Source organism: Cannabis sativa, chromosome 7 (genome assembly GCF_029168945.1).
Source record: "Cannabis sativa cultivar Pink pepper isolate KNU-18-1 chromosome 7, ASM2916894v1, whole genome shotgun sequence".
Taxonomy (NCBI): domain Eukaryota; kingdom Viridiplantae; phylum Streptophyta; class Magnoliopsida; order Rosales; family Cannabaceae; genus Cannabis; species Cannabis sativa.
The window spans coordinates 1,313,079-1,325,448 of NC_083607.1; the positions used below are offsets into that span (position 1 = coordinate 1,313,079).

General features: G+C 31.4%; 3 protein-coding genes across 3 annotated transcripts; 2 read left to right on the plus strand and 1 right to left on the minus strand.

Annotated features, from left to right (window-relative positions):
- The first annotated feature begins 565 nt into the window (after positions 1–565).
- LOC115697334 (uncharacterized) lies at positions 566–4,153 on the plus strand. Its single transcript, XM_030624289.2, has 8 exons — positions 566–1,022; positions 2,066–2,200; positions 2,309–2,500; positions 2,662–2,723; positions 2,814–2,971; positions 3,215–3,363; positions 3,447–3,596; positions 3,846–4,153. The coding sequence occupies exons 1-8, from the start codon at positions 678–680 to the stop codon at positions 4,026–4,028; spliced, it is 1,374 nt and encodes a 457-aa protein (XP_030480149.2). The 5' UTR covers positions 566–677; the 3' UTR covers positions 4,029–4,153.
- A 1,024-nt stretch (positions 4,154–5,177) lies between these two features.
- Positions 5,178–7,391, plus strand: LOC115697336 (peptide-N4-(N-acetyl-beta-glucosaminyl)asparagine amidase A). The gene has a single exon (XM_030624290.2). It carries the CDS (start codon positions 5,233–5,235, stop codon positions 7,243–7,245), a length of 2,013 nt encoding a protein of 670 aa, XP_030480150.2. The 5' UTR covers positions 5,178–5,232; the 3' UTR covers positions 7,246–7,391.
- A 1,626-nt stretch (positions 7,392–9,017) lies between these two features.
- Positions 9,018–11,146, minus strand: LOC115697337 (peptide-N4-(N-acetyl-beta-glucosaminyl)asparagine amidase A). The gene has a single exon (XM_030624291.2). It carries the CDS (start codon positions 11,020–11,022, stop codon positions 9,154–9,156), a length of 1,869 nt encoding a protein of 622 aa, XP_030480151.1. The 5' UTR covers positions 11,023–11,146; the 3' UTR covers positions 9,018–9,153.
- Positions 11,147–12,370: the final 1,224 nt, after the last annotated feature.

Below are 12,370 nucleotides of genomic sequence, written 5' to 3' on the forward strand. Positions count from 1 at the left end.
GTATTACAAAGTGTCGTATTCAATATTATATTTATTTCATGTATCGAGTGATGCTAATGTGATGTTAAAAATTCTGACTCATCACTATCTTACATTTGAAATAAAACTATATATCATATAAAATTAAGAGAAATGTTAAAAGACATGCTAACACCCTTAATTAAGTATCAGTCTCATTGCATATTTACTTAAAAGAATGAGAATTAATCGTGGAATATTGATTCTTATACAATTATTTATTAAGTTTTGGAAAAAAAAAATAGTGGAATCCTCCCCATTTTTATGTGTAATAAATAAAATAATGATTCTCATTCTCATTCGATATATTTTAATAATAATATAATAAAATTACAAAAGTTACTTTATATATTATTTTTTATTTATTTTTTTTAAAATTTATGGTTTAGTTTGTTTCGGTAGTTTCCACGTGAGTTGCTATATGGATTTTTTTTTTTTGAGTGTAGTTGCTATATGGATTTTAATTGTGATTTAAATTGTTCATTTTACCATAGGAATTTTTGTTTGAAATTTTGTAAAAATGTAAAAAAAAAAATAATAAATAAATAAATAGTGTAAAAATAAAATTTTTTATATTATAACATAAAAGTTTAATATTAAAGAGAAAAAAGTGGGAAGAAGAGAATGGCGTGAGTGAACCTTCATTCCAATACCCAACAATGGCGAAGCGAACCCACACCACCGATTTAGGCTCCATAGCTTGTCAAGACCTCGGTGAACTTGGTGCCGGAAAAGAGGGTTGGCTTATCGATAACCCCAATCTCTTATGTGCTCTCGACACACACGCCATTGCTCTTGCTAACCGATCCCTAATCGTCACTCTCAGCTGGTCCGATTCAGATGATTCCAAAGTCAAGATCCGTCCTGAATTATCACCCATTGAAGCTGAGTACATCTCCGCCATCGAATGGTTGGTATTCGATGAAATTCGGGTGATTGCGATCGGGACTTCTTGTGGGTACCTTCTGCTTTTCTCTCTCGATGGTCACTTGATTCATAAACAGGTTGGTTATTTTGATTATATGGAATTATTTATTGGGTTTTTGTGGAAATTATCAATCTTTAAAGGATTTTGATCTTAGTTTCTTTAATTTTACTGTGAATTTATGTCATTGTAGAGGTTGGAAGTGTGTTTTTTTGTACTAATTATGTCTTAGTTTTGAAAAAGTTTCATTTTTTTTTTTTTTCTAATTAGGATTTTTGTCAAACCAAATAATGCTCCAGAACTTTTTAAGTCTTTCACTGAACTAGTAAGATTGTTGAATTTGAGAATTTATTTTTTAATTATATTCAATTTTACTAACTCTGGTAATGAGTCATGTCCCGAATTTTGATATCTACCAAATCGTACTTTCCGATCTTTCATATGTATCAAATTGTGTTTCTTGAACTTTCATCCAAGTTAGATTTCCATTAGTAAAATTGGACAAAATTCGTTAAATCCAACAATCTCAATAGTTCCAGAGGAATTTTTAGTGGCTTGAAAAGTTCCAGTGGTATGGTATGTGTTAAAGTTCAGGGGAGTAAAAATCTTAATTAGCCTTTTCTTTCTCTTGAATTTCATTATAGATTTAGCTCTGATCTGTTTGAATTATTAAACATTCGTGATATTGGTGTTAGGGTGGGTATTCATATGAGTTCTCAAAGTGTTAATGAGAAAAAAAAAATGAGAAGAGAGAAACTATTAGTTCCCTTGAAATTGTTTCTTAGAATTGGATAATGGTGTTTTTTTTTCTCTCTGTGAACAAATGGAGTTGACATATGTTATTCTTTGTGTAACTGATTAATTTCCATGTAAGTGATTAATTTTTGGTTTGAAAGAATTTTTCCTAATTCTTAGTATTGTTTGATTAATAAGATTTGACTGTTTATACCATTTCTATATATATTTGTCAAAATGAACAATTTTGTCTCTGTTTTGTTGGCATGAACATACACTATTGAGTATTGAGTTACCATGGTTTAAATCTTGATTTAGTAGTATTTTGAATTGTAATTAGCTCGTCTCTTTTATTAGTATTAGACTTATACTCTAGTGATCACGCAGTTTATACATCCTGGACGCGTTTTAAAATTGAGAGTCCGTGGAACAAAGAGAGATTTGATCCAAGAAACTTCCTCAGAGGAGGTTTGTGTTGTTATGCAAGGAGTAATTGCTCGTTTTGATGGCTCCGAAATTCAGGTATTGAATTACTACCAAGCTTTAATTACTTTGATGTGTCATATTTGAATATAAATCTATTAAGTTAATCCTACTAATTACACCATGATTTCAATGTTTGGAATATAGAACATGCTGCAGCAATGGCATCACGATACAAATTCTCGGTTTTGGGATAGAAAACCAAGAAATCAAGATAATGACGAGTTTGGAAATTCTTATGGACGATTATCTTACCAGCTATGGAATGTCAGCAAGTATGGAAGTTGTGCAGATGCAGCGATAAGCGGGATAATGCCTCCACCGCTGATGGAGCTACAGGTACGGCTGCACTAGCTGCTTGATTTTTATGCATCAATTACAGTATATTTTCATGTTAATGCCCTTTTCGTTCTTTCCAACATTTATCTTTGCTCTTCACAAAATCGAAAATTTTCTGAAGTATTTTGGTTTTGAATTCAGCTACTTTTATTGTTGGGCAGTCAAGTCAGCGTTATTTCTGTGCAGTAACCGTTGGAGACGATGCTGTCATCTCAGCCTTCAGGTTAGTATGTTCTATACAGTTCAAAGTTGCTTCTTTTGAGTTTTGGTTTCTTCTATATGTAATTGACTAGAGTTACTTCGTTCTAATTAGGTTATCGGAGGATAAAAGTAGGTCGTTGGTTGGAGCTATCTTATCTAAAGTCGTTCCGGTAACATTTTCTACCATATCCTCCTTCTCTAAAATGATTTGGCGCAGCGAACAAAAAGCGCCTAGAAAATCAAATGTGAAGCCTCAACCTTTTGCTCGAGGTAAGAACTGTCGTTTGTGTGTTCTTTTCGGTTCTCATGTAGACTAGTTACTTATGATTACTTTGTTTATAATTGTTTATGCAGTATGATTTCATGTCAAGGCGCACATATCTATTTATATTCTTTAGTCATCTACATATTCAACTTGATTTTTTCGGTCCCCTTTTTCGTAATGAACATAACTTCAAGGCCATAGTAGAGAAACTCTGATAAATTCTAATCCTCTTGTTTGTCTTGCATCAGCTTCTCCATTGACATCTTTAAAGGATTTTCCTAGAAAGGGCGAGAAACTCACCTTATCACCTAGTGGCACATTAGCTGCAATAACAGATTCGCTCGGTCGTATTTTGCTTTTAGACACTCAGGCACTTGTGGTCGTGCGGCTATGGAAGGTTCGCCCTTAACATTTCGACACTGATCATAGTTCAGCCCGCACCTTATATTATCCTTATAACGAACTTAAGTTGTTTTGCAGGGATATCGCGATGCGAGTTGCCTATTCATGGAAATGCTAGTCAATAAAGATAACAATGTAGCTTCTAGTTCTAGCTATTATGATGAACCTGTGAAGAGTGATTATTGCCTCTGTCTGGCTATTCACGCCCCTCGAAAAGGAATAATCGAGGTATGCATCTAGAGCTTATCTCATCATCAGGCTTGACAGGCTAGGCTTGTGGTTAGGGCCCACTTAGTCCAGGGGCGAAAAAAATGAGAAAATACTACATTTTTTTAGAATAAGGGTTTTACGGCCACTAAATTTCAGGACTGACCCTACTTTTGTTCTTTATTCGAGTAAATTGTGGGTTCTTGTTATTTCGATTTAATGTTGTTTTTCTTGCAAAACATGTGTAAGTTCATTGGCGATATTGTGCAGATTTGGCAGATGAGAACGGGACCGCGACTCCGAACAATTCGGTGTGCTAAAGGGAGCAAAATACTCCAACCGACATACCGGTTCGGGTCATCTATAGCCTCTTCTCCATATGTGCCTTTGGAGGTTTTCTTGTTGAATGGTGATTCTGGTCAAATTTCGGTTTTGAATCGAACCCTTCTTTGAATGTAAAAGCTACATAGTTTGATACAATTCTTTACAAGTTTACATAATGCCACATACATAAAATGTAATTTAGAAATAATATAATATTGCATTATTAGTTCCATAATTCATCTGAATTTCCTTTCCTTTTTTCATCTTTAGATTATATTCTCATTTTAATAATTATCATCTCATTTTAAAATAAATAATATCTTTTGTAAAAAAAGATCACATTTATTTTAACTAAATTATAATTTGGTCCTTTTGTTTTTAGAAATTATAAAAAATGACCTTTGTTTATTAAAATGATAAAAAAGATTAAGTGTAAATATATATTTTTTTAATTGAGCTTAAACTAAATTTTAGATAATTTAAAAAATTAATTATTAACAATAGACAACAAAGTTATTCTTTACCATTTCAATTGTTAGAGGGTCTTTTTCATTATTTTTAATTTATAAAAATTATTTATAATTAAATATATAAATCAATATCTAATTTGTATTAAAATCATAATTTTTTTAGTTAATATATAGATTAAAAAAAACATATTTTAAACAATTTTGTACATTAAATACTATTTGCAATTCAAACTTTTTGAATTTTTGTAATTTTTTTAATTTAAATATTTTGTATAATTTTTATGATATTTATGATAATAGATATTTTTATATAAAATTTAAATTATAACTTCTTATTAATTGATATTTATCATTATAAATTATAAATAACGGAACTATAAAGATGAAAAAAAAAGAAGAAGAAAATAAATTTTTTAATCAAAATTAATTTTAAAAATCCTATTGATATTTTAGGACTTAGAAATATGTTTGGTGTTTCTCTCTTTTCGTTCATAAAAATTTATTTATAGTATTAATACTCAAACTTTAAACACGAGTAATATTAAGATTTCCGTTTCAAAAAAAAAAAAAAACACCACTAATAATAACAAGTTTAAATATTTTGTATAATTCCTATGATATTTTTATATAAAATTTAAATTATAAATTGGTATTAATTGATATTTATCATTATAAATCAATTCAAAAAATATCTAATTAGAATTTAAATTTAAATTCAAAATTAATTTTCAAAAATCCCATTGATATTTTAGGACTTATATATATAAATTTGGTGTATCTCTCTTTTCGTTCATAAAAATTTATTCATAGTATCAATACTCAAAGTCAAACCTTAAACACCACTAATAATAAGCATAATAATAATGTTTAATTCTAGTAAAATATTATTATGTCAACTTCTTCTAAACTCATCAATTCTTCTTTACTTAAAAGCATCATCATTTCCCTTACCAAATCCAACTTCATTACAACTATTATCAATTCTCACCACTTCAATCTTTTTCATTTCCTTCAACAAAAAATCTCCATTAATGGCTTCCTCATTCACCTTCTTCTTTCTCCTCATCAGTATCTCCCTTCTTCTTCACCAACCCCATTTTTCCTCAGCCAACATACACAAAATAACCCATCTCAAATCTCACCTCAATTCCCAAATCTCACACTTCCAAGAAGAAAACACTTCCCCAACTCAATTCTTTGAAGTAACCAAACCCATTGATTTGCCCACTTCAAAACCTTGCTCTAAATTGCTCTTAAGTCATGATTTTGGCTTCACTTATGGAAAGCCTCCACTTTTAGTTGATTACAACCCACCTTTGAATTGCCCATATAATGATTTTGGGAAAATTGTTCTTGAGTGGAAAGCTACTTGTAAAGGAAGACAATTTGATAGGATTTTTGGGGTTTGGCTTGGTGGGGTTGAGCTTTTGAGGAGTTGTACAGCTGAGCCAACTTCTTCTGGGATTTTTTGGAGTGTTGAGAAAGATATTACTAGGTATTATTCTCTTCTCATGACTAATCAAACACTTACTGTTTTTCTTGGAAATGTTGTGGATGATACTTATACTGGTATTTATCATGTGAATTTGAGTATACATTTTTATCCTGCTGAAAAAAAATCTGATCTTTATGATGATGTTAATGATATAAAGATTGAAACTTTAGTTCCTGGGCATCATAATTGGGCAGATTTGATCTTGCCCATTTCGAGAAATTCACCATTGAATGATGGGTTATGGTTTGAAATCAAGAATTCTATGGATACTCAGTTGAAAGAGTTTAAAATTCCTCAGAATACTTATAGAGCTGTGCTTGAAGTTTATGTTTCTTTTCATGAAAATGATGAGTTTTGGTATTCAAATCTTCCTAATGATTACATTGCTGAGAATGGGCTTAGTGATACTCCTGGAAATGGTCCTTTTAGGGAGATTTTGGTTAGTCTTGATGGTACTATGATTGTTGGTGCTATATGGCCTTTTACTGTAATTTACACAGGTGGAATCAACCCTATATTTTGGAGACCAATTTCAGGAATTGGTTCATTCAATCTTCCTTCATATGAGATTGAAATTACTCCATTTCTAGGTGAGATTTTAGATGGAAAGATTCATACTTTCGGGTTTAATGTAACGAACGCTTTGAATGTTTGGTTTGTTGATGCAAATTTGCATCTTTGGTTAGATAAACACAGCTCGAAAACCGAAGGGAAGCTTTTGAAACACCTTACCAAGCCTCTTGATCTTTCCCATGTTTCGGATTTTGAAGGTTTAGATGGGACATTCTTGACTAGAGCTAGTAGAAATTTATTGTCTATTGGCAAAGTTAAGTCCTCATTTGGGACTATTCTAACCCATTCAATCCAGAATTTGCATTACTCAAATTTCATTTTGATGCAGAACAATGGTATCACACAGGTAGTGAATCAAACCATTCAATTCAATGATTCTGTTCTTGTTAAGATGCCTTTTGCTGATGTTTACTCAATCGAATCGGATAAAAAGTTCCCACTTTTCCTATACTCTGATTACTTTGATCAAGGAAATGGAGAATATGTGTTTGGTTCAGATTTTAAATTGGGGTTTGAAGAGAAGAAGTCTTCTAAAATTGGTGGCTTTGAATTATCGAAAAGTCATCTGAATAATCTGCAGAATGGTGAGGCTAAAATGATTATCGAGAACGATTCGATTATTGAAGCAAGTTGGAGTACACAACAAGTTTACAACTATGAAGAAGATGAAAATGTTTGTTATTTTAGAAATGTAAGTAGCTTAAACTACAAGATAGTTTATGATAAAGAGAGGAAGAAATGCATCAAATTAGAACAACTAGCTTTGGATTTCGACTCGGGTTTCGAGTCAAAGAGCTTTTCTAGCTAGTATCTGAAATGTCCTGAGAACAGTTGGGAAGGGAAAAAGGTTTCATTTTCAATTTCAAATGTCCACACAAAATGATAAAATTTTTCTTTTGTGCTGTTGTTTTTTAGTTGTGCATATGAATAAGATATAACAAATTTTATGTGTTTTTTTTTGTTAATATGATATGGGATCTGAATTTGCAATGAACATAAACTTGGTTTTGCTAATTAAGATTTTTGCATTTAAAATATTATCTCTATTAAATCGTATCCTTACTATTTACAACATGAAATATGTCACTTTTAAATTATATTTTTAATTATTTTAAATTTGATATAAAAATGATACATCAGCCACATTAGCAATTTATTAGGTATGCGGGATAAAACATAATACAAGTCCCATTTAATTATGAATAGTTCATAAAAATTTTAACTAGTTTTGGAAGTATCATTTAGTACATGTCTAAAAAAAGAAAAAGAAATCTAATATTATTATTAGCTAAAAAAATGTTTGGAGTACCAATAGAATTATTTGTATCTTTTCAATATGATGTGAAAAACTCTATTTATACTAGTTCATAAAATCCCACCATTAAAGGTGATAATCACTTCACTACTAATATTATTATTTTTCAAAAAGGTGTATTGTTATTTAATATTTTAAGTTGTCTAACACTATACTGATATGATACTTTTTTAATTAGTTAACAGTTTCTTATATAATTTATTAAATTAAAAAACTTAGAGACGTGATATTGAAATGCACAAATAATAATATACAACATCTTTTAGTGTTTAAGGTACTCTAACTTAGTTTGTGTTTTATTAGACGATCAGTAAATCGAGTTACTCATGTTATGGCAAGACATTCTCGATTACTCTTTGGTCGTAACATTTTCGAGCACAATGTTTAAACTGATCTAGAAATACTTTTGTACTCTAAATGCTAATATTTCAATGAAGTTATTTCATTTTTTTTAAAAAAAAAAAAAAGTACTCCTTAAAATTTTCTTTCAAAAAAATTTAAAATAAATAAATAAATAAATTTTTTAGCTCACAAATCACTTAATTTCCAACCTAAAACGTCACATTTTATTTAGGGAAATTACGCCATATACTATTTTTTTAATTCTTTTTTTTTCTTTTTCAAATTTACGGTTTGAGTTTCTAAAGTAGTTGTAGCGCTAGTTGTAATAGGAGTTTCTATACGATTTTTTGTTGTAATTTAGGTTGCAGCGCTAGTTGCAATAAAAGTTTCTATGTAGAATTCTGTAAAAATACAATAAAAATATATATATATATATATTGAAGTGTAAAAATAAAAAAGTCTATTTTATTTATGTTTACACTTTTATTTGGAAAACCCATTTGTAGGATCCTCAAAAACATCATAAAAAAACCTTACTTAGAACTTAGAAGAAGAATATAAAAGAGATTTATTCTCCCTAATATCATTTTGAATATTGTATTTTATAAAAATGACTGATTGGACAATCTGTTTTATTAAATGACAAGATAGACATTGTTTTTTCCAAAATAATATAAATAAGACATTGATTTCAATTTTCAATAATTTTTTTATATAACCAACTTGAAAACAATTCCTAATACGAAAGAATCTACAAAATGTAACCAATTTTATCATAATACATCTAGATCAACTTATTATTAAGTTTTATTTTGACAATAAATATTATTTTATACTATTTTGAAAAATACATCTAATTTTTCATTTAACAAAATAGAAAATCTAATCAATAACTTTTACAAAACACAAGATCGAAAATAGTATTTACCCAAATACAAATCCAACAATAATATTAATATTTTCTATGTATGCTTACACTTTTATTTGGAGAACCCAATTGTAGGATCCTCAAAAACATCTTAAAAAACAAAAACTTACTTAGAAATAGATAAAAGGGATTTATCCTCCTTTAGGCTTAGAGTTAACTAAACCAGACCAAAGTGAAACTCTTCTAGAATGAATAGGCCATAGTCTATGAAACCCAAGACCTCTGTGATTATGAAGCTGTGTAGTTTTGCTGCATTTACTTCCAACATTATCATAAAGAATTGTATAATTTGAGCTACTTATGTTTCTAAAGTAACACAAATCAACTCCATTGTACTTGTAAACTTGTTGTGTATTCCCAATTCCACTTACAACCAAGTTGTTCTTAACAACCATATTTCCTTGGCCACTCTGATGATTCTTAAGACTACTTTTTTCGAATCCCGAATCAGCAGAGCCTTTAGATTTCTTCTTCTCATTGTAACCCAAACTAACATTCGAAATCGATAAATAAGTCTTATTGCCTTGATCAAAGGTGTCAGAATACAAGAAAAGTGAGAACTTTTTAAGCGATTCGAACGAATGAACTTGCAAAGATTGAGAATTTTCAGCTTGAACAGAATCATTGAAATGTATGTCTTGTCTCACAATCTGCATATTTCCATTATTTCCCATCACAATCGAGTTTTGGTAAGAAAAATCTTGAATTGAACCAGTAGTGATATTCCCATAAGAGGAGTTAACCCATCCTGTTAACTTAATAGACCGGCTCGTGCTAGTGAGAAAAGTTCCATCCAAACCCGAAAAATTAGAAACCAAACTAACAACAAGCGGTGTGCTAACATGTTTCGAAACCTGCCCTTGAGTTTTCTCACTCTTTTTATCCAACCAAAGATGCAAATTTGCATCAATGTACCAAACATTCAAAGCATTAGTGACATTAAAACCAATCTCATGACTTTTTCCATCCAAAATCTCCCCAAGAAAAGGAGTGATTTCGATATTGTAAGAAGGTAAATCAAATGAACCAATAGCAGTAATAGGTCTCCATAAGAGAGGATTAACACCACCTGTAAAAATCACAGTAAATGGCCATATTGAACCAACAACAACACCATCAATACTAACTAAAACCTCTCTAAAAGGACCATTTCCAGGAGTACTAGTAAGATTATTTGCATCAATATACTCATTTGGAAGATTTGAGTACCAAAACTCATCATTCTCATGAAAAGAAACATAAACTTCAAGAACAGCCCTATAAACATTCTGAGGAATTTTCAACTCTTTCAATGCAAAATCAGTTGAATTCTTAATTTCAAACCATAACCCATCATTTAATGGCAAATTTCTTGAAATGGGCATTACTAAATCAGCCCAAGAATCATACCCATCAACCAAATTTTCCTCAATTGGATAAAATTGAAAACTCACATTCACATGATAAACACCAGTATAAGTTTTATCAACAAGATTACCAAGATAAACAGCAAGAGTTTGATTTTGATTCTTGTTTAACAACAATGAATAGTACCTTGTCACATCTTTCTCAACACTCCAAACAATCCCATTAGTTCTTGGCTCAGCCGTACAGCTACGAAGAAGCTCAACCCCATCAAGCCAAACCCCAAAAATCCGATCGAACTGTCTTCCTTTGGAAGTGGCATTCCATAAAAGAACGATCTTTGAGAATTTCTGATGAGATGGGCAGTGAGAAGGTGGGGAGTAAGGTGCTAAGACTGGTGATTTTCCATAGGTGAAAGCGAAATCATGGCGGAGGACGAGGTGGGAACAGGGTTTGGTTTTGGGGAGGTTAATGGGTTTTGTTACTTGGAAGTAATGAGTGGGTGGAGTTGTAGTGTCGTTTGGTGAAAGAGTGGAAAGTTCTGAGATTGAATTGAGTCTGTGGAGATTGGCTGAGGAGGTTAACAGAGTCTGGTGAAGAAGAAGGAGGAGAAGGAGGAGGAGAGAGAAGGGTGATGAAGAAGAAGAGGAAGCCATGGAAATGGAAAATGAAGAGAAATAAAGATTTGGTTTTTATTTGAAACTTTTCGAGATATCCAAAGGTGTGGGAATAGAATTGATATTAATAAGATTAGATTTTGTGTTTCTTTCTCAATTTGGTTTTCTTGGTATAATCAGTTGAAAATGAATTTAACATTTTTGTTTTGTCTTTTTGTTAAGGTTTTGAATTTTACATTTAGGACTAGTTTTGGTAAGCCTAAGTTCTATTGTATTAAATAAGAATGAATCATAAATTATATATTTAGGATTATTGTGTTTAGAAATAATTATTATGGGAATTATATTATTTAATATATAAAAATGATTTGAATTACTTTGCATTTTAATATTTAAAAATGATCTTAGTCGGAGAATTGAGGATCGAAATCGGGGTTCGGAGTTTGGGATTTGGGGTCGGGGGTAAGGTCCGGGTTTGTGGGTTGGGATCCCAAGTTCGAGGGCCTAGGTTTGGGTCTGGATTTTGGGTTCTGTCTCTACGGTTGAGTCTAGGTTCGGGATCGAAGTTCGTGACTAGGGTTTGGGTCAAGGTTCGGGATTGGGATCAGGGCTAGGGGTTAGGGTTGGGTTGGGATGTGGGGTCGTGGGTTGGGGTCCTGAGTCTGGGTGCGAGTTCGGGGTCAAGTCTGGATTTTGGGTTCCAGCTCTACGGTAGTTTAGATTCGAGGGTCGGGGTCGAAGTTCGTGGCTAGAGTTTGGGTTAGGATTCGAGATTGGGATCATGGCCAGGGGTTAGGGCTGGGTTGGGATATGGGGCCTGGTCAAGATCTAAGTCTGGGTCGAGATTTAAGTCTAAGTCGAGACTCGATTCTAGGGATGGAAATTAGGCGGGGAATGCTTTCTCCATCCCCGTCCCCTTTAACTTTCATAATACCCATCCCTGCCTCCATCCCCACATATTTCCCATCAAAGGCGGCACAAGGAATCTTCGGTAGGATATTTAAAAATTTACTAATAATAAACTACAAAACACATATTGATAATGCTTTTAAAAAAACATAAATATAATGTATCATAAGGAATAATATTATAAAATAAATAAATTGGCAAAGGGGTATTATCTCTATCCCTGCGCGTTTAAAATTCGGGGATAGAAAATTATTCCCTTCCTTGCCTCATTTTCTGTTTACGCGTAGCGCGGGACCCTGTACCATTAGTATAATTTCTATTCTTACTCGATAGGAATATTTAAAATTTTTTAAAAACAGCCAACTAAAATAAATCGTTCAAACCAAACTAAATAAATCAACAAAAAATACAACTCGAATTATTTTTTTAATAAAATTATATATAATATATTAGTGAAATTATATTCATTTGAATTTAA

Excerpts from the sequence above, each read along its gene's own strand:
- LOC115697334 (XM_030624289.2), top strand. The coding sequence starts at position 678 with ATGGCGAAGCGAACCCACACCACCGATTTAGGCTCCATAGCTTGTCAA. Across the intron at positions 2,972-3,214 it reads GCCTCAACCTTTTGCTCGAG|CTTCTCCATTGACATCTTTA; the intron begins GTAAGAACTGTC and ends GTCTTGCATCAG. Across the intron at positions 3,364-3,446 it reads TGGTCGTGCGGCTATGGAAG|GGATATCGCGATGCGAGTTG; the intron begins GTTCGCCCTTAA and ends GTTGTTTTGCAG.
- LOC115697337 (XM_030624291.2), bottom strand. The coding sequence starts at position 11,022 with ATGGCTTCCTCTTCTTCTTCATCACCCTTCTCTCTCCTCCTCCTTCTC.
- LOC115697336 (XM_030624290.2), top strand. The coding sequence starts at position 5,233 with ATGTTTAATTCTAGTAAAATATTATTATGTCAACTTCTTCTAAACTCA.